The sequence below is a fragment of the Mchenga conophoros genome, linkage group LG3 (genome assembly GCF_057382185.1).
Source record: "Mchenga conophoros isolate Kocher_MC1m ecotype Shallow Benthic linkage group LG3, M_conophoros_male_GT1.1, whole genome shotgun sequence".
NCBI classification, from domain to species: Eukaryota; Metazoa; Chordata; class Actinopteri; order Cichliformes; family Cichlidae; genus Mchenga; species Mchenga conophoros.
This window is the reverse complement of record NC_140528.1, coordinates 51,896,642-51,922,778: the sequence shown is the minus strand read 5'-3', so window position 1 is coordinate 51,922,778 and position 26,137 is coordinate 51,896,642. Positions and strand designations below refer to the sequence as shown.

At 40.4% G+C, this 26,137-nt stretch overlaps 2 protein-coding genes, 1 long non-coding RNA gene and 1 pseudogene across 4 annotated transcripts; all 4 read right to left on the bottom strand.

Annotated features, from left to right (window-relative positions):
• Window positions 1-2,250: 2,250 nt before the first annotated feature.
• Window positions 2,251-6,207, bottom strand: LOC146579383 (tripartite motif-containing protein 16-like). Its single transcript, XM_085269304.1, has one exon. The coding sequence runs from the start codon at window positions 6,135-6,137 to the stop codon at window positions 4,461-4,463; it is 1,677 nt and encodes a 558-aa protein (XP_085125430.1). The 5' UTR covers window positions 6,138-6,207; the 3' UTR covers window positions 2,251-4,460.
• A 3,900-nt stretch (window positions 6,208-10,107) lies between these two features.
• LOC146579382 (uncharacterized) lies at window positions 10,108-11,622 on the bottom strand. Of its 2 annotated transcripts, XR_014891601.1 has the most exons (3): window positions 11,513-11,622; window positions 11,171-11,427; window positions 10,108-10,651 (listed from the first exon to the last, which is right to left on the bottom strand). It is a non-coding gene; the product is annotated as an uncharacterized LOC146579382 (long non-coding RNA). The 2 variants fall into 2 exon arrangements; XR_014891600.1 differs by having other exon boundaries at window positions 11,171-11,622.
• Window positions 11,623-15,009: 3,387 nt separating this feature from the next.
• On the bottom strand, window positions 15,010-18,787 carry LOC146579381 (tripartite motif-containing protein 16-like). Its single transcript, XM_085269282.1, has one exon. The coding sequence runs from the start codon at window positions 18,780-18,782 to the stop codon at window positions 17,379-17,381; it is 1,404 nt and encodes a 467-aa protein (XP_085125408.1). The 5' UTR covers window positions 18,783-18,787; the 3' UTR covers window positions 15,010-17,378.
• Window positions 18,788-21,542: 2,755 nt separating this feature from the next.
• LOC146579380 (uncharacterized) lies at window positions 21,543-22,866 on the bottom strand (annotated as a pseudogene).
• Between the last annotated feature and the right edge of the window lie 3,271 nt (window positions 22,867-26,137).

Genomic DNA, 26,137 nt, shown 5'->3' with positions numbered 1-26,137 from the left:
GAGACCTTGATGCACGTGGTTTGGTAGTGTCCCTACTGCACCTTCTGGAATGATCTAGCATGACTCATTATTGAAAATATTGACTAACTTTTCTTTGTGCTGGAATGATGTAATGTTTGGTTTCCACAATGATAAAAAATAACAAGAGAATTAAATTTAAACAACCTATTAATAATCCTAGGTAACTATCACATCCACAAAGCAAAATTTAGTCATTTTAAATCTTTGTTCAAAACGTTTCAAAAGGAAACCGAGTGAAACACTAAAAAGCTATTTAGACCTTCTACCTGTGCCTAGTTCTTTTTATGTTTTTGTATAATAATCTCTCCATGGCTCTGTTCGACCTATGAGCAACTATCAATGAAAATTATGGGAAAAAATATCCTTCACAAAAATCTAAACGGGTAAAAGCGTATGCCTGCTGAGCGGCACGGGGGAAATGGCTTTCCAACAAACAATAAAGCAAACAATTAGAATCAGAATACTTTATTGATCCCTGGGGGAATTAACCACGTTTGACAAAAAGCCATACATATATGTGACTCTCTTATGGATCAGGCAGCATGTTATGGAGTCGTGTGTCTTTATTTTGCTGAACCACATCCCTACAAACACTCATCAGAGATCCGTTTCTCAGTATTATAGCACTCTTCATCTCCCTACAGGCGTATTTATCGCTGTTGTAGCTGAATCTGGTTCCACTCAGTGAACCACGGTCCGTTTTAAGATGATTTAAATCCGTTCTCGTGTCTTGTTTTCACGGTTACACTGCGCTCACTGTCCTTTTCCTCCACATTACAGACTTAATTTCACAACGGCTTATTTATTTATTATTTATTTTTCCGTTGTCGCCTAATGTTTGATTTTCATTCAGCTCTATCATAGCCTTCAACCTCTCTCCCGCCATCAACTTCTGCTCTTATTTCACTTCCTGATAAGTCACTTCCCTCTGCTGTCTGAATTGAATTGTACTCACTACCGTTCAAAAGTTTTAGAACACACCAATAATTCTAGTTATTGCAATTAAAGTTTCATGTCAAATGTTAAAGTCCAATGAAAAGATTGAAAAGGTACAAATGTAAGTGATGAACTGCCAGAGGTTAAAAAAGGTAATAATAATTATTTATAATAATAATAATAATAATAATAATAATAATAATAATAATAATAACAATAATTAAAACTTTATTTATTTCAAACTCTTCACAAGAACCACAGCATGCTTCACAATAATATAAAACAGATGTATATAAAACAATACAACTGCTCATACAGCACAACTCTAGTTAAAAGCCAGTCTAAATAAACGAGTCTTTAGCTGCTGTTTAAAAGAATAAATACAATGAGGTTACCCAAAACTGAAAAATAATGTACATTTCAGAATAATACAAAAATGCCCTTTTCAGTGAGCATAAAATGGGTTATCAATTTAAAGATGTTCTGCAGCAATGGAGGTTGATCCTGGACCATAAAATACTGCCAGTGGACTACTGATGACTGGAAGATGGGATTGAAATCTTCAGTTCATCACGCAGAATCTTTGTACACCATCAAGAAGGTGAAAGGATGGTTCCACAGTGTGTGGCATCAATTGTGAAACATGGAGGAGGAAGTGTGATGATCTGGGGCTGTGTTGCTGGATCCAGGGTCGATGACTTGTACAGAGTGAGAGGAACCCTGAACCAAAACATAAGTCCAAGCTATGCCAGAACTATTTCAGGAAAAAAGAACAAGTTGGTAAGCTTGAAAATATGCAGTGTCCAGCACAGTATCCAGACTTACCCCACTGAGCAGGTTTGGGATGAACTGGACAGAAGAGAGAAAGCAAAGCAACCTACAAGTGCCACACATTTATCGGAACTTTTGCAACAGATATGGGAAGAACTTTCTGAAGAATGTTTAATTTCTATTGTAGAAAGAATGCCACAAGTGTGCTCGCCTGTTATGTCTGCTAAAGGTGGCTACTTTTGGCTGGTAGTGTATATATGAGGACACTTTTTGCTACAGCATCAAAAACTACAGCAGATTCTTTTGGATATTTTGAATTTGTCCACAAATTCTTTGTATGATAATAAAAACATTATAATAGATGTCCTTATTGTTCCATATTAGGTATATATTAATATACTAGTAATACTAATATATACATATTAGGTATGTATGTGGGGAGAAAACCGTTCAATGAGGTGCCTGAATATTATTCATTTACATTATTCATAATCCAGTAAAAAAAAAAAAAGATAAATGAAATAGACATAAATTACATGTTTATTCTTGTGGGAAAAAATGAAATGTGTTACAGACATACATTGCACACATTAAAATACATTAAATACATTAAAAACATTAAATATATTAAAATACATTAAAATCACTAGTGTCTTATAATTCTTTTCAAAAACATTCCTGATGACATGATGCACAGTAATATGTGTTTAATACACTGTTAATGTTCTGATTTGATGACAGATTTCACCAGGTGCAGGACAGACACATTTCTGAAATTCTGATGCAGATTACCATGATTAATGACACAATGCACTTTATTATTTAAGCTTTAATCAGCCTGAAAACATAGCAGAATGCAAAACATGTGGACAATCTGAGCTGAGCTACCACTCCATCCCTTTTAGCAGGGTGAAGGCACATCTCTTGTGTTATTAACCCTTTAGAGCCGATCGGAGCGGGCACGCTCTGTTATGCGTAACTATTTTTAAATCCCAGTAGCACTGCAACCACGTAAGCTAGCGCAAAAATTTTTTTTGCATATGAAACCAGAGGAGTTGTACTTACATCTGATGCCATCAGCTTGTCCTAGGTCACGGTTTCCTTCCACATAAAGCTTTGCAAAAACTGCATAAAAAGCGCTTGCAGGAACAAAAACATAATATTCCAGAAACACGCTTTACCGATCTGATCAGCTGTTCAAAACACTTCCTACGTTGGAATAGACGTCAGCGCGAACTTTTGCATTTCCGCCATTACCTGCCCGAAACCGGAAGTGACGTCATTTTCGCGGAAATGTAGTCTTTTTTGCGATCAGGGCCTCAGGGCCTATACTGCTCTTTTTAAAAGTTATCTTTGACTTTATGACTTTCTGTGTCGTTTCTGGGATGCTTAGGACTCATATTGCACTGCTGGAAATAGTTTATTTTGATGCATATGCTGCTTTTTTGCAAATTTGCAGTATAATATTTATTTTCGTTTTTCCTGCAGTGTATAAAAATTGGTGTATTTCAAAAATAAAACTATGAAGACACTCAAAATAAATTTCCTGTGGTAGGAAACTATTTTGTGCAACTTTTTTGTATTTACAGTTTTGAGGGATAAGACTCTTAAATTTCTCTAACTACAAATATATGTTAAAAAATCAAAAACGATTTTCAATTTTTTTGCAGTTTATTGCACTTTTTTGCAATTTATGTAATTACTATGCACTTAATGAATACATATTATTAAAATCTGGGCTATAATGGTTGTATTGATGTATAGCAACTTGAAATGCTCCCAAAAATGGCTCCACAGCAGGTAAAAATATGATATAAGCTCTGGCGGACTTGGTTCTATGGTAGGTCTTAAAGGGTTAATCAGATTTCAGGTTCATCGTGACTTGCTGAACACAGAAATGCATTATTAAAGTCCATTTGTCAATTTTATGGTCAAGGTCAGTTTTGGGATTTTTATGGTCATTCCATTGTATAATTCTATCACATGTTTGCTACACATTTTACTTTTGTATCTTCCCTCATTTCAAACACCACGAAGTCAAAAGCTACTATTTCCACGCAGAAAGAGTCAAAATTGTGTGAGTGCACGATAAATATTTCCATGTACAGCCAAACATTCCAACTTTTAAAACAGAAACTGTTCAAACTTAACCCACTCTGTCTCTGTACAGCAGCTGCACATTCAGTCAGATTAAACTATTTAAAGGACTCAGCTTAGGGCAAATAAACATTTCTATTCTCCACAATATACAGGTCCGTATAATTTGTTTTTATATTTAAAAAGTTTAACTATACTTTGTTTACATTATATAGTTTCCCTTACGCAGTATGATTGGGAGGCATGTCATATTTTCATTGCTATGCAGATGTAACCCATCTTTATCTATCCATAGCACTAGATGGCAAAAACAATTAATTAACTGCAGGAATGCCTTAAAGACATAAAGACATGGATGACCTTGAATTTCTTGGTTCTGAATTGAGATGAAACAGATCTGGCACAATGTCTCAACTTTATTGGAATTGAGGTTGTGCCATGGTTATCAGCCATAAGAACAAATTCAGATTTATATTGATGTAAGGTATATAAATGTAAGTACAGTTTGAATCAGTGCAATATTATTTTCACACATCAATGGACCACTGAACTTCTCAGCTTCTAAAATGTAAAGCCTCATTTAGAAACCACACAAGTACATATAATGGTCAGGGATCAACATGAACCTGTCTTCTCTATTTGACTTTAATCAACTCTGCAGTGTCTCCATCAGAGTGACAAAACCGAATTCCAGCATAGAGCGGCTGAGTGAATGTGGTCTGGACTCTGTGGAGGAGAGTCATGGTTTCAGAGACGCTGTAGAAAGACAGAATACCTGCTCTGTGATCCAGGTACACTCCTACTCTGGAGGACCGAGGACCTGAGAGGACAGTTGGGACTTTGTTGTGCCAAAATTTATAGCTGTTTGTGTCACAACGTAATGCCCAAGATTTGTCATTGTATCCAAGAAAACATTCATTTAGGCCCGTTTTTCTGCTGATATTCTTCAATGTGACTGCTACACAAACTCCTCTCCCTCTCCACTCCACCTCCCAGTAACAACATTCAGTCAGAGTCTGTCTACTCAAAACCTGATAACATCCAGTGAATCTGTCTGGATGATCAAAATAAAATTGTTGTTGGTTCATAAATGTTGCTTTTCTGTTCCCCTCAGATAATAACAGATGTGTGTATGCTGTGTTTGGATCCAGTGTGATTTCATGTGAATGTTTTAAGAATCCAGCTCTGGTCTTTGGCTCAGGTGGTGACAGTAAAACATCCACTTCAGTGACTGTCAGTGAGATGTTTGTCCATTCCTCTCTCAGAATGTCCTGTAGTTTATCTCTGGTCTCTGACACAGCTGCTGTCACATCCTCAAAGTACCTCAGAGGACGAATATTGATGCTGGATGAGTGTGTAGACTCACTGAGTGCTGACAGTGAGGGGTAGTTGTGTAGAAACTGGTTGTGATCCTCTGTGTGTGAGAGCTGCTCCAGCTCGCCGTCTTTCCTCTTCAGCTCAGCGATCTCCTGCTCCAGCTTCTCCTGAAGCTCTTTGACTCGACTCACTTCAGTTTCCTGCTGGGATCTGACCTGCTGCTTCACATCAGAGCTTCTTTTCTGGATGAGACGGATCAGCTCAGTGAACATCTTCTCACTGTCCTCCACTGCTTTATCAGCAGAGCCATTGATGGCCTCCACCTCCTGTTGAAGCAGCTTCACATCTTTCTCTCGCTCCTGGATTCTCTGCTGGATGTTTAGTCGTCTCACCTCGAGCTCCTTCTGCTTCTCAGTCCTTTCTGCTGCAGCTGGGACTGTTTCATGGCCTTTATGTTCATCCATTGTGCAGAGATAACAGATACTCTGCTGATCAGTACGACAGAAAATCTTCATCACCTCATCATGACGAGAGCAGATGTTCTCCTGGAGCTTCTTGGAGGGGGCCACCAGCTTGTGTTTCTTTAATGGAGCTGCATCATAGTGAGGTTGGAGGTGTTTCTCACAGTACGAGATAACACAGACTAAACAGGACTTGATGGCTTTCAGCTTCCTCCCAGTGCAGACATCACAGGCCACATCTTCAGGTCCAGCATAGCAGAGATTAGCTGGAGCAGCTTGGAGTCCAGTCTTCTTCAGCTCCTCCACCAACTCTGCTAACATGATGCTTTTCTCCAGGACAGGCCTCGGTGTGAAAGTCTTCCTGCACTGAGGGCAGCTGTGGATTCCCTTCCTGTCCTCTTCATCAAAGTGGGCTTTAATACAGTTCATGCAGTAGCTGTGTCCACAGGGAATAGTCACCGGATCCTTCAGTAGATCCAAACAGATGGAACAAGAGAAGATTTCTTCATCCAGCTGAAGTCCTTTCTGCGCCATTTCTCCTCTCAGTGTCAGTGACTGTGTGAGTTTCTCTTCCTTATAACTGAAACTAGTCTGAGCTCTGATCTCAACAACATGTTTCTGCAGTGAATGGAGCCTGTCAGCTCTTACACGTCACCACATGTTGGTTACACCCATCTTCAAAGTGCAGATCTGAGGGGGAGGGAACGAGGAAACACGTGGACAGAGAGGAGGTGCTGTGTTTAAGAGCAGGAAGAAGAGGGAGGGTTATCAGGCTGTGCTTCACTCCAGGAAGAGGAGCAGTTTGAGAGCGATACTGATACTGATAGTTTAACCCTTTATTTACTGCTCACATCAACGTTTAAGCTTGTTAACACTTTCTTCTATATAAATAAACTTCAGTTTAGAAATGTCAGAGTTCTCACCGAAGTTAACAAACAGTCCTTCAGTTTCAGTCAATGCAGGAGGATAATGATCCTAAACATACAGATAAGGCAGCCACCGACATGATGCTTATGTTGCATTTAAGTTTATGTTCATTTCAGTTGTTTCTCTCCCTCAAATACCATCAGAGGTGAGAGGGTGCAGCAGGTGTAGTAGTTGGTATATGAGTCAGTAAACAAATTAAAGTGTTTTCAAACACATTCATCTCCATAAAAATGTGATAAATGTTTGACAGGAATAATAAAAAGAAACCCTGACTCCTTTAAAAATATTTTTCTGTTGTTACAGTTGAGTTGATCACAACTTCTACAATCATTTTTAACAGGAACGTGGCTAAATACAGGTATGTGAGAACCAGTCAAAAGTGGCAAAAGTCTAGACATTCTGTACTTAAGCAGAAGTACAGACACTAGTGTTAAAAAACACTTTACTACAGTAAAAGTTGAAGTACTGGTTCAACTTTTTTACTCAAGTAAAAGTAATTAAGTATAGGCTTTGAAATGTACTCAAAGTAAAAAAAAAGTAAAAAGCAGTTCTTTGCAGGACATTTCTCCCACCTATTTTTTTTTATAAAGCTAACTGAACCTTGTGCTATAGTAATGTAATAATTCTAATCGTATTCAACTTGAGTCAAAAGAAAAAGAAGGATTTTTTTTTTAAATTGCAATTTTTTTAATGCCATTATTGTACAAAGTGCCTTTGCCTCTTAACAGGAAAATGAGCACAGTCAGAGGTTAAAGTGAGATTCAGCAGGTGGAGAAACCAAAAAGTCAGTTTTAATCGCTCAGTGGTGGGGAAAAAATCACAAGTTTGCCCGGCCCATCGGAGCCATCCGTGGGGAGGAAGCAACGATCGCGCCGCCGGCCCGGCACCCCATAGCCAGATGTTTGGACTAGTTTACAACTGTTGAGAATACAGGGAGTGCAGAAATATTAGGCAAATGAGTATTTTGTCCACATCATCCTCTACATGCATGTTGTCTTACTCCAAGCTGTATAGGCTCGAAAGCCTACTACCAATTAAGCATATTAGGTGATGTGCATCTCTGTAATGAGAAGGGGTGTGATCTAATGACATCAACACCCTATATCAGGTGTGCATAATTATTAGGCAACGTCCTTTCCTTTGGCAAAATGGGTCAAAAGAAGGACTTGACAGGCTCAGAAAAGTCAAAAATAGTGAGATATCTTGCAGAGGGATGCAGCAGTTGCAAAGCTTCTGAAGCGTGATCATCGAACAATCAAGCGTTTCATTCAAAATAGTCAACAGGGTCGCAAGAAGCGTGTGGAAAAACCAAGGTGCAAAATAACTGCCCATGAACTGAGAAAAGTCAAGCGTGCAGCTGCCAAGATGCCACTTGCCACCAGTTTGGCCATATTTCAGAGCTGCAACATCACTGGAGTGCCCAAAAGCACAAGGTGTGCAATACTCAGAGACATGGCCAAGGTAAGAAAGGCTGAAAGACGACCACCACTGAACAAGACACACAAGCTGAAACGTCAAGACTGGGCCAAGAAATATCTCAAGACTGGTTTTTCTAAGGTTTTATGGACTGATGAAATGAAAGTGAGTCTTGATGGGCCAGATGGATGGGCCCATGGCTTGATTGGTAAAGGGCAGAGAGCTCCAGTCCGACTCAGACACCAGCAAGGTGGAGGTGGAGTACTGGTTTGGGCTGGTATCATCAAAGATGAGCTTGTGGGGCCTTTTCGGGTTGAGGATGGAGTCAAGCTCAACTCCCAGTCCTACTGCCAGTTTCTGGAAGACACCTTCTTCAAGCAGTGGTACAGGAAGAAGTCTGCATCCTTCAAGAAAAACATGATTTTCATGCAGGACAATGCTCCATCACACGCGTCCAAGTACTCCACAGCGTGGCTGGCAAGAAAGGGTATAAAAGAAGAAAAACTAATGACATGGCCACCTTGTTCACCTGATCTGAACCCCATTGAGAACCTGTGGTCCATCATCAAATGTGAGATTTACAAGGAGGGAAAACAGTACACCTCTCTGAACAGTGTCTGGGAGGCTGTGGTTGCTGCTGCACGCAATGTTGATGGTGAACAGATCAAAACACTGACAGAATCCATGGATGGCAGGCTTTTGAGTGTCCTTGCAAAGAAAGGTGGCTATATTGGTCGCTGATTTGTTTTTGTTTTGTTTTTGAATGTCAGAAATGTATATTTGTGAATGTGGAGATGTTATATTGGTTTCACTGGTAAAAATAAATAATTGAAATGGGTATATATTTGTTTTTTGTTAAGTTGCCTAATAATTATGCACAGTAATAGTCACCTGCACACACAGATACCCCCCTAAAATGGCTAAAACTAAAAACTACTTCCACAAACATTCAGCTTTGATATTAATGAGTTTTTTGGGTTCATTGAGAACATGGTTGTTGTTCAATAATAAAATTATTCCTCAAAAATACGACTTGCCTAATAATTCTGCACTCCCTGTAGATTCCTTAATATAGATCAGAGTTAAAGAGAATATATTTGGGGATTGGTTGTAATATTACAATATGGCGGTTAATGGGAATACAAAATAGAAAAATGGGCCTGGGATGGGAACAAAGAACTGAGGTGCAGGACAGGAGAACAATCAACACCCACCCCCAGGGAGAAAGCAAGAGTTACTGAGGGTGAGGGGCAGACAAAGGGCAAAAGAGACACTACCTTAAAAGGAGATGGGGGTCAGGGTGTCAGCACCCTTGGCCACTGTACTAGTGTACTTTTGTGCAATACGTTTTCTTTTTATTGTCAATGGTGCAATAGACCTCAATACTTGAAATGTGCAATTTACTTGTATTTTTATTCCTATTTATTCTATTTATCCCCTTCGTATATTTTATTTATATATATATATATATATATATACACTAGTACAGTGGCCAAGGGTGCTGACACCCTGACCCCCATCTCTGTAACTTCTGTCGGTGCTGTGCTTTTGGAAACAGAATTTCCCAGAGGAACCCACCCGAGGGATTAATAAAATTTTATCTTATCTATTTCCATTGTGGGGGTGTTTACTGTAGGGGGGAAGAGACCAGAAGTTTTAACTGTAACTGTTTTGTGGAGTTCTTTAGATCAGCCTTTAGCATAGGATGCAGTGTGCTGATCTCCAGATGCATCTGTAAGAATAATGGGTAATAAAAGGATTGTGTGAAACACGGAAACATCTCAGCGTGATCTCTACCAGGACCAAAAGAATCGCAGAGACCGGCGTTGTCGCAACACAACAGCTTAGTAGCTTGAATAGTGCCTTTGCAAAAACAGCAATTGCATACACTCAAGTGAACAAATACACCCAAGAGCATTTAACCTACATAACATAATGCGATCAGAACTCACCTTCTGGCAATCACACACAGCAACAAACCAAGGGAATAAATATTGCCGGTGTTACAGATTAACTGGTGATGGTCAAACAGATCAGAATCAGAATCGTGTTTATTGGCCAAGTATATGTGCAGACACATACAAGGAATTTGGTTCCGGTAGATGGTGGCTCTCAAGCACAGCAATGTAAATCTCACACACACACACACACACACAAAAGATGGCTCCGGACTTTTACATAAACATAATATATTCAGTCCTGTAGAAAGTTACATATTTAAAAACATATGATCCTCTCTGGTTACTTTGGTATGAATAACTCTGAATCACTTTATGGTAAATAACACACTATCTACAAAAAACTGTGAAAGAATTCCACATGACAAGTTTGTAGTTCAACATACAAGTGACGACCTTTGACCTTCATCAGGTTTTATTTAATTGTTTTAGAGAAAATCTCATATGCTCTTCATGCAGCTGAGTACATCAAGTGTTTAAAACGGAAGCTGTGCAGGTCTGAGATCAGCAGCTTTGTGAAACACCAAACTGAGGTCCTGTTAATGCTGATATATAGTGACACAGTTACATGAGTGATTAATCCTTTTGTTTTTAACTTTATCAATAAAACAGCTGCAGCTTTCACTGACAGCACATGTGGTACTTTAACCTTTGTACTGTTTTCATCAGTTCATTTTGCAGTTAACATGTCGGATGATCTGTCTGCTGTCACTGGGTGGTGCTGAGGTCTGAATCTGAGGGCAGCTCCTGTAATCACAAAGAGAACAGAACCATCGAACTCAAATATAAATTTTATCCCTCAAAATTGAAATAAAGCTGATTCTTCTGTCCTCACACACTCAGGATCTGAAGTTCTTCTCTTGCATTTTTTTCAGTATTGCAGTACACTACAGTACTTTAATCCATAGTTCCTGATTAATGAGGAGTTACTGAAGTTCAAGCTTTAAAAAAAATGTTACTGTCTTTACAGATGTGGCAAGAGACTGAAAACATGCTGTTGTTTGCACATATTTAATATTCAGCTGCAGCAGGGTGCAGCCTGCTGTTTTTAAAGTATAACACTTGTAATAAAAGTACAGTGACGTTAATTAATGACTGAGCAGCCTGGGGCGTTTCTCTTGATTTCTTTAGTCAGGGTAAATTCATTCACCTGCACAGATTAGCTAAACGAACCCTGACAGCCGAGTCCTCATCTTAGCTAGCTAGGTCTCAGGACCGAGCTAAGGACGGTAGTTACGGATTAGCTTACAAACACGTTTAACTTACCGAAAAAGTGCAGCAGGGCCTCGGGTCCTTCTGTCGGGGAGTCCAGTTTACTGAAGAACACCTCAGGCTGTCAGGTTAAAACACTCGGTCGTGTCTTCGTAGCGTAAACGCTGGCCCTCCTCTCAGAGCCTACGCTCTATCTGCTATTCCCGAACAGAGATACGCAAGTTTCTCCGTGACTGCAGCTGCCAGTCAAAGCTGCTATGATGACGTCTCACTCCAATTTAACATCACCGCGGTAGGAATTAGAATCAAACCTATGGGAGAGGAGACCCCTTGAACATAAATCAGCGTGATGAGAACTATTGATAACAAAAGAGAATAAATTTATTTTAGTCTGACCCCAGTCTTATCCGCTAACATGGAGGAGGCGGGGTTTATGACGGCGATAGAGACGTTTTGGCTTCATTTTCGGGGAGCTGTCGCGTTGTCCATGTTTTCTACAGTCAATGCTCAGCCCCCCCCCCGCACCCTCACCCACCTTCTCATGCTCAGCACTCACTCACCCCCTCCCTCCTGGCTCACAGCTTCTTCTTCTTCTTCTTCTTCTTCTTCCTGGTGGGAAACCAATGTTAAGGCACATTACCGCCCCCTGGCTCAGTAGACATTTAGATGAGAAAATACATATTCGACACATTTGAGGAAAGTACTAATAAAACCACAAACCAGGCGAGAAATTTGGGTGTAGTGATGGATGCAGACCTAAACTTAGAAAAACACATTAAGACAATAACAAAGTCAGCTTACTATCACCTCAAGAATATTTCAAGGATAAAAGATCTGATGTCTCAACAGGACCTGGAAAAACTAGTCCATGCATTCATCTTTAGTAGGCTTGATTACTGTAACAGCATCTTTACAGGTCTACCTAAAAAATCAGTCAGACAACTACAGCTCATTCAGAACTCTGCTGCTCGAGTCCTCACTAAGACCAAAAAAGTGGACCACATCAGTCCAGCTCTGAGGTCCTTACACTGGCTGCCTGTCCGTCAGAGAATAGACTTTAAAGTTCTGATGCTGGTCTATAAAGCTCTGAATGGTTTAGGACCAAAATGCATCAGTGACCTCCTGACCCAGTATGAACCTTCCAGATCCCTCAGGTCATCTGGATCCGGTCTTTTATCAGTTCCCAGAGTCAGAACCAGACACGGAGAAGCTGCATTCAGCTTTTATGCTCCTTATATCTGGAACAAACTCCCAGAAAGCCTCAGATCAGCTGAAACACTCAGTTTATTTAAATCCAGGTTGAAGACTCACCTGTTCTCAGCTGCATTTGAATAAAGCACCAAATCCACACTTTTAAGCTTAAATTTCAAAACTAACATTTTAACTACTGATTTTATCTGTTTTGATTTTATATACTGTTTTGTTTGTTTGTTTGTTTGTTTGTTAATTAGTTTGTTTGTTTGTTTGCTTGTTCTAATCAGTTTTAAATCATGCTTTTTATTTGTTTTTGTTTCTAATGTCTCTGTAAAGCACTTTGAATCAAATTGTTGTTGAATTGTGCTATACAAATAAACTTGCCTAACTTGCCTTGCCTAAAATAAAATGAAAATAAATCAAATAAATGTTCCCTTTAGAAGTCTTAATCTTTTTGCTCTATAAAAATAGTTGGGTTTTTTTAAATCACTCATCTTAGCAGTAGGATATACATGAAAAGAGAAACAAATTAAGTTTGAGTGAAAATGTACATTTTTTGCACTCTCTGGACAACTGGTTCTGTGACTGAAATGACTCAAACCCGATTCACTTTGGTGAGTGACTCATTCAAACTCGATTCAGTAAAAAGAATTGAATTTACCATCACTAACAGACTGAACCATGCTGAGGTTTATGGTTAAACAAGTTCTCATCCTTTGTAAACCACTAATAATTAGACCAGACAGTAAATAGAGATGTCCTCCTCCTGTTTCTGTACTGTTTTTGCATGCTTATATCATAAAACTTTAGCCTGTCACCTTTGTAAAGCCCAACATTTCTGCTGGATCATATATCCTGTTTCCTGTTTTGATGCTAACCCCATGTTGCTCTCCAAAGCATTCAGAGTGTGAATGCGTATGAATGTTAGACAGTAAGCACTAAACAGTTTTTAAAAAGTGCTTGTGTGAATGGGGTGTGATTGTCACGGTTCTGGGTCAGTTTGACCCAGTAATTTGAGTTCTCTTGTTTTGGTTTGATTTTGTATTTTGTATTGTATTCTGATTCTTGTGCTTTGTTGATCAACAATAGAACTCTAGATCTCTATACAGTCCATTCTCTTTTGAGTCGTTCCAACACAGTGTGTTTGTTTTGATTCGTAGACCCCGAAAATGGTGCCACGCTCCCACAATGCATTGCGACATGACGCCAACTTCAAAGCTCTATACTGGTGACTTGATTGGAATCAGGTGTGAAAGCTGATTGGAGTCTCTGCCTGAAGGTGGAGCCCAGCAGAGTGGAAAAACCCCGCACTCACCCGGACCATGACACATGCCTCATTCACACAAGCTTTTTCCCTCTGCTTTATTGATTTCTATCAAACATTCATAACTAGTATCAAGAATCTTTTGTATGCAGACTGGAGAAGCGAGGGATCAAACTACCAACATTCTGATTAGCAGATGTAAATTAGAAGGTTAGTGCACCCGAGTGGTAGAAGAAATCCTAACTCAATGTTCTTTACAAGAGTGAAGGAAAACGAAAGCATTGATACTGTAAATAAGTGTAGATACAAATCATCTACTGTTATGAAAACTGTCAAGAAGATCAGTGAAGGGATTTCAGAACCACTAACATACATTTCGGGATTATTCAGAACGGTACTTCCAAACTAAATGAAAATAGTTAAAGTTCTGCTGCTGCATAAAACTGAGGATAGCCACCACTTCACAAATTATAGGCCTGTTTCTCAATTTCCAGAGTTCTCCAGAAATCTCAAAAATTTGTTCAATAATTGATGACACAGACATAAATTACTCTCTTAGAGTCAGTAGTTTCAGATCAAACAGTTCGGCATGATTGGCATTAATTACATCGATCGAAGGATTTAGAAACGCAATAGATCAGAAAAAGGATGCAGTTAGAATATTCTTAGATTTTAAAAACCTGTACAGATATCCTGTAAACTACAATGTCATTTATGCCCATGATGATGAGTGGATGTAAGCTTTTTATCACACCTGTACATTTAGACCAGGGGTCTCAAATTCGCGGCCCGGGGGCCACTCGTGGCCCATGTCACCCCTACTTGCGGCCTGTATATTGATGTGAGGAAATATATTGCAATTTGGCCCTTAAAGTTACTTTTTTTGTTAGGGAGTATTTGTTTGTTGTTGAGTACAATGTCAAAATAAGTTTTTATAGATCTTATAGATCCAAAAATTATTTAATATTAAGGCAATATGAGCAGAGAGAGGGATTTGGCTGTGTTATTTCAGTGAGACAGTTATTTGTACTCGCAGTCAAAAACTAATGTGTGCACTTATGTCTGCATTTTTATTTTGTTAAAAATGAACAAAATTATAGCACAAGTGCTGCCATGTGTCTGTCCAGAAAGAGAGTACCAATGTGTTTATTTGGTAGTCCAATGAAAAGTTTCAGTTAAGAGTGAGAGAAAAAATAGCATTCACTTTTGCAGTTTTGTCTTGTTATACAACATTTAACAAACAAAACGCTACATTTTTGGAAATATTTGTGGGTGTTTTCTTGCTGTTTGTTTGTTTGTTTGTTTTTTGTACTACTTAAACTAAAGTGGCCCTCCAGTGAGATGACAACGCCAGCAGTGACCTACAGCTCATTTAAGTTTAAGACCCCTGATTTAGACCATTTGTTATCAAACATTTTTTATTGGTGTGCTCCATTTCAAAACTTCTCCCACCACCAAATTTTCATCAGTCATTAAAAAATAAGTCCAACTTCTTTCAAACAACCAACGTCTCATGATAGTGATGTAAAAAATAAAATATAATACAGACTGAGGCAAGTTTATCCAAACAGTCAAAACATCAATTTTTACACTTCTATAAAACATCAGAAATGAAAGAAAAATAAAAACTTGTGTGGGGAAAAAAGGCATTTGAAAGCACTCTGATATGCTGCTTCCATATTTAAGAGATTACACCTGTGGGAATTTGTACATTAATTTTCAATTGTGACATCTCACTGACGCTCTCCTCACAGGTGCTACAAGGATATGCCATTTAAATCATTCTCTGCTGAGCAACGTCTGAAGCATGAAAAAACCTTCCAAAACTGTATACTGCTGTGGATTTTGCCATGAAACATTTAATGAAATAGGTCACCTGCATTTAATGGATGTGTTTTTCTAACGTGTTTATAACACCATTTTTCTATAGAATAACTAATCTTTATAGTGGCTGAGTATGTGACTAACAGATTAGAAGGTAGAAAAAATGTAGAGCGCAGACAGAGTCAGATGCTGACCCGTTTTTTTCTCCCTGAAAGCACAGACAGTTTTTATTGAGATACTTAAATGAGTTAATAGCACAGTATTTCTCTCTCTCTCTGCTAATATGAGTGAATGGAGTTCACCCACTAGTCTCTGTTTATCTCACTTTCTCTTATCTGTGTGGCCATAATTATTCTAATAAGACGTCTACATATTGTTTATATATCTATATAATATTTATTTGATTACATTTTGGATTCTGGTGTTTATGTGATTGGATCATCTATATTGGTCTTCACAATCCACAGCAACAATAATAAGGAGAGAGAGGATATTGCTTTCTTTTACACTTGCATGAGTAATACATAGAAGAGGTAGTTTTAAAAACATCAATTCACAAGTCCCAGGTCAAATCACTCTGTTTAAAAGAAAGTGTAACTGTCTGAGTCTCACACTGCCCAGTACCAGGTACGCCAGCTGCTGAAACTGTGGTGAATTGCACCTAAACCTTGTTTAGTTATGGTCACATGACCTGGGCATTTTGAACCACGCTTTGGAGCAGTGTTTGGAAACATCTGCGCTTCAGAAGCTCCATGTGAACACGTGTTTTGAAACTTCCAAACTCGATTTGCACACAGGGGCAACAATCCATTTTTATTTATTTATTTTTATTTATTTATTTTTTTGCTGTGCTGAGTTCTTCAAGCCTCCAAGACTTTCTATGTCAGTGGCTTTCATCATTCCACTTTAATCTAATCCAATAATTTGTGGAGAGCTGCCTCCTCTGAATTCAAGGCGTAATTTCTCTTACCTCCACTTAAAGAGCATAAACTGAGATGGTCTTAACTGGTCCTAGATAAAACAAACCCACAGTTAAACCTTGACCTGATCAAGGCAACGTGTGCTTGTTACTGTGAAGCCATATCAGTTCAACAACCTTTACCGCTTACACAACTGATAACACAAATAACTGGCTCACACCTCTTTACAAGCCCCAGACATGATCTCTCCTATTCATCAAAATATGTATCCCTCTTTATTTAAAGTGACATGACAAAACAGGAGCATACTAAACTTAAACTGTTTTGAAAATCAACATAATTTTTTTTTGGATATACATTTTTGTGTGTTTGTCACTTCACAGCTTTAAATCCTGTGGGGTATAAGACTCTTAATGTTAAAAAATGTTAAGTATAAAATGAAAGAAAAGAAAAAAACACAACGAAACGTTTCAGTGTGAAGTAATTATAAAAGAATCAGTTCTCCAATTATTGACTAATGTCACAGTCCTGGGTCGATGACCCAGTGTTTTGTGTATTGTTATTGTTATTTTATGATTTCTGTGTGGTTTGTGATTTCTAGTGTTAGTATGGGTTCAGTTCAGTGCCAGCAATAAAGCTGAGGTTCTTTGAATTTAAGTTTACGCCTCCACGAGCCTGCATATTGGGTCTGTTTCCTGCCCGCCTGCACGCAGACCATGACAACTAACTGATGAATCACTGCAGCTCCAACATATTGTTGCATTTGACAACCCACTACAGCAACTACAGAATAAAACCACTAACCAGACTGATGACAGATTTCAAACATGCTGAATATGAAGAGTAGTATCATTTAAACTCACATGATTATCAGCCATAAGAACAAATTCAGATTTATATTGATGTAAGGTATATAAATGTAAGTACAGTTTGAATCAGTGCAATATTATTTTCACACATCAATGGACCACTGAACTTCTCAGCTTCTAAAATGTAAAGCCTCATTTAGAAACTACACAAGTACATATAATGGTCAGGGATCAACATGAACCTGTCTTCTCTATTTGACTTTAATCAACTCTGCAGTGTCTCCATCAAAGGAATAAAGGCGAATTCCAGCATAGAGCGGCTGAGTGAATGTGGTCTGGACTCTGTGGAGGAGAGTCATGGTTTCAGAGACGCTGTAGAAAGACAGAATACCTGCTCTGTGATCCAGGTACACTCCTACTCTGGAGGACCGAGGACCTGAGAGGACAGTTTGGACTTTGTTGTGCCAAAATTTATAGCTGTTTGTGTCACAACGTAATGCCCAAGATTTGTCATTCCACCCAAAACCACATTCATAAAACCTCCCTGCTCTTTTGATCTTCTCATATGCAGCGGCTACACGAATTCCTCTCCCTCTCCACTCCACCTCCCAGTAACAACGTCCAGTCAGACTCTCTCTACTCAGGACCTGCCGATAAAAAGTAAATCTGTCTGGATGAACAGAATAAGGCTGTTGTACTTTCATTACTGTTACTTTTCTGTTCTCCTCAGATAATAACAGATATTTATTTGTTGTGTTTGGATCCAGTGTGATTTCACGTGAATGTTTTAAGAATCCAGCTCTGGTCTTTGGCTCTGGTGGTGACAGTAAAACATCCTCTTCAGTGACTGTCAGTGAGATGTTTGTCCATTCCTCTCTTGGTGAGGGGTAGTTGTGTAGAAACTGGTTGTGGTCCTCTTTGCTTAAGAGCTGCTCCAGCTCAACATGCATCAGCTGATCAGCAGAGCCATTGATGGCCTCCACCTCCTGTTGAAGCAGCTTCACATCTTTCTCTCGCTCCTGGATTCTCTGCTGGATGTTTAGTCGTCTCACCTCGAGCTCCTTCTGCTTCTCAGTCCTTTCTGCTGCAGCTGGGACTGTTTCATGGCCTTTATGTTCATCCATCGTGCAGAGATAACAGATACTCTGCTGATCAGTACGACAGAAAATCTTCATCACCTCATCATGACGAGAGCAGATGTTCTCCTGGAGCTTCTTGGAGGGGGCCACCAGCTTGTGTTTCTTTAATGGAGCTGCATCATAGTGAGGTTGGAGGTGTTTCTCACAGTAAGAGGCTGGACAAGATAAACAGGACTTGATAGCTTTCAGCTTCCTCCCAGTGCAGACATCACAGGCCACATCTTCAGGTCCAGCATAGCAGTGATCAGCTGGAGCAGCTTGGAGTCCAGTCTTCTTCAGCTGCTCCACTAAAGCTGCTAACATGATGTTTTTCTCCAGGACAGGCCTCGGTATGAAAGTCTTCCTGCACTGAGGGCAGCTGTGGATTCCCTTCCTGTCCTCTTCATCCCAGAAACTTTTAATACAGTTCCTGCAGTAGCTGTGTCCACAGGCTGTAGTCACCGGATCCTTCAGTAGATCCAAACAGATGCAACAAGAGAAGGTTTCTGAATTCAGCTCATTTCTTCTGTGCGCCATTTCTCCTTTCTGTAGCAGCTGCAATGTTTGTACTTTGAACTGTAGTGATTAGACTATTGCCTGAACTGAAAGTGCCAATGGTGAATGTGTGTTGAGAGAAGGGAGTGGTTATCAGTCTTAGTCATACATTCGGTAGTTTGGCAGCATTCATATCTTTATTGACAGAGTTATGGACAAATTGAATTGTGTTTGCATGTTCAGTACTGCTTTGAAACAGTTCAGTTACAGAAAACAGGAAAACAAATCCTGATTGTAAGTTTCTGAATTTAGGAAGCAACACCTATTTGTAAATGTAATGTTACCCCTCTGATAGGGAAGTAACCTGAGGTAGAACGTGAGGTTGAGAAAACCTCTTCGTGTAATTGGGCTAGTCTAGAACTAGAACCAGTCTGCTGGAGAGGCAATGGACTCTGTTTCAGCCTAGAGTTGCCCTTGGTTAGAGGCAGTGGATATCTTAGTATCTCCTCAGCTTGCTGCCTGTACATTGGGGTTTTACTGGTGGACAAGAAGTTTTCTTCCCTGTGCCTTAAAGTGGGATAATGAGTCTTGTGTGTTTTTGCATTTACACACCAAAATGTGTAGTAAGTTCAGAGTACCCAGCCTTCCTGGAATCACTTGGTGGGATGATTCCTTTGTGCCTGATTACCGTTGATCTTCTTTCCGTAATCACTTGAATCTTTCCGGTCAATAGCAGCTGGTATAGTGGCTTGGCAGTGCGTGAGAAGTTTGCAATGTAGGGGCGGGAGTATGACAGGAAACCTAGCATTTTCCTTAGGCCTCCCACAGTCTCAGGTTTGCATTTTTTAGTCCTTGCACTGGTGCCAATTCAGCAGGGTCCATGCAGCCATCTTTGGATACAATCTTTCCCAGGAATTTCACCTTGTCCTTGAACACTTCACACTTTTTGGGGGTCAGCTTCACCCCGTGCGCTTGATAATGGCGCAGGACCTCCCTCAGATCACGCAGGTGGTCCTGAAATGACCTACTGTGGACCAAATTGTCATCCAGATATGGCTGAGATATTTCATCCCTCAAGCCTGCAAGGCACTCTTCCATAACTGCGCTGGAACTCCCGGTAATCAGCGCAGAGACGCAAACTTCCATCCTTTTTGCGCACCCAGACGATGAGTGATGAGTAGGGGGATCGGGATTTCTGAATCCATCCTCTGTTCAACAGGTCCTCCAAATACTCCTTCACCTCCTTATGGAGTGGCTTGGGAACTGAGATGTATGTGCAGCTTACTGGGGTTGTGTCATTCAATCTGATCTTTAACTTCAGGGAGGGGATGCATCACACATCGCTCTTATCTTTTGAAAATGCAACACACTCTTCACGTAGCACCTTTTTCACCTGCTCCTGCTGATCTGGGGTCAGGTAATCAACTGACACAGGTGGGTCCCATAAATCTTGGCTGCAACTGCCCACCTCCTTATACTCCCCTTTGTGCCGTTCTGGGGCGCTGGGGTGCTCCCTGTGTTTTCACTAGCACACGTCAACTTGCCCTTGTTTTCAGCACTTACTGGTCTTACATCTACTGGGTAAATAGCCTTCACTTGCTGTAGTCGTCCCAACACTACATGAGGGAGGAGGGGGATGTCATGGCTGCTGCCATTTGTGACCAGAATAACCACCCTGGACAGGGTTCCCCTCTGCAGGCCAATGACAGTATCATTCAGGTTAACCCCCTCTGGTAGTTTTGAAATGTCCTCTGGTTGAACAAGAACCTCCTGTTTCAGGGGGAGGGGACCTGTCCTCACACTACACTTAACCTCCCTGCTTTGTCCAGCTGGAATCACTATCTTTTGTCTCCCAACTTTCACCACACCCTCTTCATCATTTTTGTGGCAGCGCTGCATGATGTTGATTAGCACTTCTGCTTTCTTACAATCAATCGAGAAGGTTTCCTTTACCACAGCAGGTGTAACATCTGGATGATGCTCCATTCCATCCTTTACAAAATGCTCAATCACATTATAGCCAATGATAGGTGGCTCTGCTACTCCTGGCTCTTTTGAGTCAAGCACGGGGACAACTAACTCTGGCTGCGGATCTCTAGTTGACCCCAGCCTAAATTTGAGTTCAACCCAAACTGCAAAGGGTATGGGTGTTTGGTTCGCTGCTTTACCCACTAGAGCCTCATCCTCAACTAGGAGTTCACTTGTGCTTCTCAGTTGGATATGTGGAAAGCAAGACTTCCTCCAGTTCTCATTAATGATAGTCACCTGTGACCCTGTATCCCACAATGCTTGTGTTTCTACCCCTTCAAAGAAACAATCCACCATACACTTCTTCCCGACCAGGGCTCTCAGCTTAGCCTGACAGTGTAGTGAGAGATGACTGGCATACGTGGCACCCAGTTTCTTTAGCCTTGCCACTTTGCTCTAATTCTGCCTCCAGCTGTCTTATTTGATTCCAAAGCAGTTCATGCAACTTGTCATCTGCTTCTGTGTGGATGGGAATTAATGATTTGGGAGGGGCAATGGTCTGGATTGCCGCTTGAGTGCCCTCCGATCTTTCTGCTGCCCAACTTCCTGGCTGGCCACACATGAAGCAGTGTTCACACCGATCATCTGTTCCCTGCTCCTGGCATGCCTTACATCCCCTCCTCCCACTGGTTCTTCGTGGGCGAGTGGGGCCTTGAGGGGTGGTGATGCTCCTCCTTAATTCAGCCATATGCTCTCTCAGCAGCCTGACTGTTTCATGCAGCTCTGACTCTCGGGAAGCAGCTACAACAGGTGTTCTGCGGCTCTTGGGTTTCACTACTTCCGCTCTTGAGTCCCCAACCTAGTTTCAGCCACACCCAGACCCAATTGACTGGCTTGCCTTTCCGTCTGGAGTTCATTTACATTTACAGATTTGCTGCCTGTAGTTTTCTTTTGCTTCAATTGCCTTTCTGATTCAACACCAGCTGCTTCATTCATCTTATCAATGAGGGTTTCATCTGTCACCCGCGGGTCATCAAGATAGGGCTTAAGCCGAAACTTGATAAGGTCCCTCAGTAGCCCAGTACTAACCGACCTCAAGAATTTCTTCTGGATGAGCTCAGGGCTGTATTGTTCATCGGACCCTGTGTCTTCCAATGCGAGCAGCAGCCTCTCTTTTAACTCAGTTGCTCTGAAGAGGAAGTTTTGGGGAGACTCACGGCTGTCTTGTGTGACGTTCACTAGTCTGTGATACAAATCTGTGGTGCTGTCTTCTTTAAAATGCCCCTCTAATATGGCCTTCAATTGGGGGAGGGTGAGATCACGTTTTATCTCAAGCATGGCTCTAAGACTCAAACCTGGGCTGACAGACTTCACCACAGCTTCTATAACCTCCGCTTCACTGTTTCCGTTGTTCAGACCTCGATCAATCTGATGCATCAAGTTGATGTATGAGAGTCTGTCCTTTTGGCCCTTCTCCCCAATTTGACCACAGATCTTGAATTCCCTCCTTATCGTCACTTCCGAAAGGTGGTTGGCTGCGACAGGCAGCACATTTTGTGGGGTGGTCGGCAGACTTAGTGGTGTCCTCTCCACCCTTTCACTCAGCCTCCTAATTTCTTCCTGCAGTGCTTCGCTGTTTCTCTGGAGCTGTGCGTATCTTTATATTAAATCAACTTATTCCCTTGTTTCCTGAGTTCCCTGTGGCGAGCCTGTTGTAATTCCTACACTTTCTGTGTTTCAGGTGCTCTCTGTCGCTGGGTTGACACTTTCTAACAATTTCTTTAGATAGTAGAGTGCAACATCCTGTTTTTCATCATTAATAGCCTTGTCCATAGATTCTGTGATTAATTTTATTAAAGTTCATCTTGTTGTGACATTTCCACTAGGGATTTTAGCTTCAGCACACACCCCTTTGAGTTGGTCGAGTTGTAGGTTCCAGAGTGTTTGGGACACAGTGTCTGCCAGCTCCTCTAGGTCCATCATGGTTGCTGTAGCCACGTCCCTTCCTTATTTTCATCACGCTGGACACAACGTTAATAATCCCAGCGGTGCCTCCAATATTTGTTGCACACGGTTAGCATATAGTTAGAGATGGATCAGGTGACCCTAAATCATACCTTAGTTAGACTGTGGTGTCTGGTGCATTGTTACGAGCCATTCAGCTCTTGTACAACAATTCCCAATGAGTGTTAGATTCCATCAGTGCTGCGATTTGTTACCAATTCTGTTCATTGTTTTTATAGACACAATATCTAGTTGTTGCCAATAGGTGGCCTCAGATTCTCAACTCTGTTTTTTACAGATGACATAGTTCCGTCAGCTTCATCAAGTGGTGGCTTCCAGCTTTCACTGAAGCGGTTTGTAGCCAAATATGAATCAGTGGGAATGAGAATTGGCACCTCCAAGTCTGAGTCCATGGTCCTCAGCCAAGGTGGCAGGGGAACAATATGAGGACAGCCATACCAACATTGCAGATGGACCAATATTGGTAGAGCCAAAGGATTCAACCCATAATGACAATGTTTAGTTGCTAGTGGAGTATGACCTTTGTGCCGAGTATGACCTCTAAGCCCCAAGGGGGTTGCCACAGATATCTGGACAGATATATATATATATATATATATATATATATATATATATATATGTTTTACTGGAACTAAAACAGATATAGATGTGTTTGCTATACCATATATCAGCAAGAAAAGATACGACCTCTTCCCATGAGTGTGCATGCCAGAACACTCTGGAATGCACACAAAGTCTTTGCAGACAACTTAGGATCGTACATCCTATCACTACACAATCGATTATACACCTCTAAGCATATATGGTTAAATATTTCTAAGCATATATGACAATCAACAATATAACCCTGACAATATCCAATATAAGATTCTGCTCTTCTTTGTGAAAGCACTCAATGACTTGGCACCTCCATATCCTTCAGTCCTTCTTCATACTTCATACAGCTTCTTCCCCACAGCTGTCAGACTCCTGAACTCTGCCTCCTGACATCTGACCCACGTTAACACACACACACACACACACAATGGACAACTGTACCCTCAAACACACAATAATAACATGGACTGAACCACTACTCACAACCACTAGCACTTTATACAACCTCTGTAGAAATTATCCACACCCTCACTTATCTTAACTGCACTACTGTATAGCTCTGTGTAAATAATCATTCTGTACATTCGATAATCTTTAATCCTACAACTGTTTACAACTTGCATAGTTCCCATTTCTGTATAGCTGTATATCTCAGATGTCTGTATAGTTTTTCATATTTATATCCTGTTCATAGCCTGTACATAGCTTGTACTCACTACAGCCTGTACATACTTATAGTTATAGAATATTCATAACATACTTCATACCGTGTACATTATAACATACCATAATAGACCCATTTTTGTAATATACTCACATATCTATATTATTGCTAATATATATTGTAATATATCTATATCATGGCTTTTTTTCTTCTTCTTTTCTTCTTTTATAAATCATTAAAAGCCCCAAATTACCATGACATTCATGCCCATGATATGTGTATGTAAACCTATAACCGGAACTGTATTTCAGTGTGTAGGTGACAGTGACATGTTAACAGTGACCGTGAGTTTAATTTTAACCATGCTCATTGCCTAATTTGTAATGTTTATACCTTAAAAAACAAGGCAAGTTAAGTGTGGTGGGAATACCAAATTTTAATAACGTTGTCATCTTTACTGTGTTGTCACTAGAGAAAAACACCTATAATCAGTGTTTTTTCTTGAATATAGATATTAAAGTGCCAGTAGTAGTATTTGTTGAGGTATTGAAGTCTAGACCAACTTGGTGGGTCTATGAAATGATATTGCACCCCATTGCGCCATGCCACCAGTTTGGTTATAATTACATCAGTACATCTGTGTTATGCAGTCTGGATACTGGATAAATCCATTTTTCTGTGTAATACAATGCTGCAACAAACAGAATCACTTTGTATTTAAATATAAAAAATCGGACCAGTGTTTGCGATGTTATTCTAACATCTGTAAGTTTGGATGACGTCTGGTTTTGGTTTGAACACCGAAAAGAAGCTCCATAGATTCCAGTTCACGTAATGGATTTGTTTTGGGAACGATCCATGTCCTCCTATCAACAGGAGTTCTTTGTTGAAATGTGATGGTACACAACAGAAAGTGCTCCTGCTGGTCTAATAACAAATGATCCGACTTTGTACACCGATCTGAACTTTTGGCCACACGTTTATATGTCACTGTGGTGCGGACGGATTATGTGATGGGAGTCTGGAGGAGTGGGTTTTTTTTTTTTTTTGGCCTGTCCCGTTTGGCTCTTTTACCATCAGAATTGTTGTCTAAAGGCAAAGAAAGATGCCCAACGGATTTACTTTACCAAATTGACCATCCCAGCCTTGCCGTAATGGGCCATTTGATTCACCTTTTATTGTTTATTTTATTTTCACTTGCTGAATACGGAACAGACTTGACTGGAGGAAAGAAGGGGAGAAAGAAAGAGGGAAAGAGAAACAGCTGAGAAGAGGGACGGGGGAGAAGGGCAAAAAACAAAAACCAACAGAATGGGTAGGAAAAAAAAAGAAAAAGAAAAAAAATGCATATATCAATCACCTGGATCACCTGTTGAGAAAGAAAAAAGAAAACAAGCAGAAGAGAACAAGAGTAATAGAATAAACAACATCACAATGATATATGGGAATATGACAGTAAATACTAAATATTAAACATTATTGTGCAGCACATAAGATCAACAGAACACAGTGTGCTTTGAGGTAGGAGCCAAAAAGGTTGTAGTTTGTGGGTGTGATCACCCGTGTGTACACCTGTGAGCATGGACGCGCTTGTTTTTTTGTTTTTTTTTTAAAGGTTCCTTCATGTAATGATCTGCTAGAGGGTGTGGGGGGGCCACAGCCCCGTCCTCCAGGGCATGAAGCAGGTATGGAGGAGATCAAAACTCCAGACATCCAGAGGCCCCCAGAACACAAGAGACCAAGGAAGACCAACAGAGGGGCAGCCGCGCCACTGTCCCAGAAAGAGCTGAGGAGAGTCCCAGATGAGGGCTCACTCAGCAGCCGCGGAGCAGAAGCCAGGGGGGGTCTATCTATATCATGGCTAAAGCAATGCAAACTGCATTTCGTTGCCCTGTACCTGTGACATGTGCAATGACAATAAAGTTGAATTCTATTCTATTCTATTCTATTCTATCCTATTCTATTCTATACTTACAGTCCTTTCTGTGCTCAACTGCTTCAACAGCTCAGCTGCTTCAATTACTCTGCTGACCGCTTCCTCATTTTAGACTTAGAATCATTAGTGCCAGAGCCATTAGTCGTGCTACACCTTGTCTTTAGAACTTATAACCCCTTCACCTTCATCAGCTGGACTCCTTGGCAC

Coding starts and splice junctions, on each gene's coding strand:
- LOC146579383 (XM_085269304.1), bottom strand. CDS start 6,137: ATGGCGCAGAAAGGACTTCAGCTGGATGAAGAAATCTTCTCTTGTTCC.
- LOC146579381 (XM_085269282.1), bottom strand. CDS start 18,782: ATGGCGCACAGAAGAAATGAGCTGAATTCAGAAACCTTCTCTTGTTGC.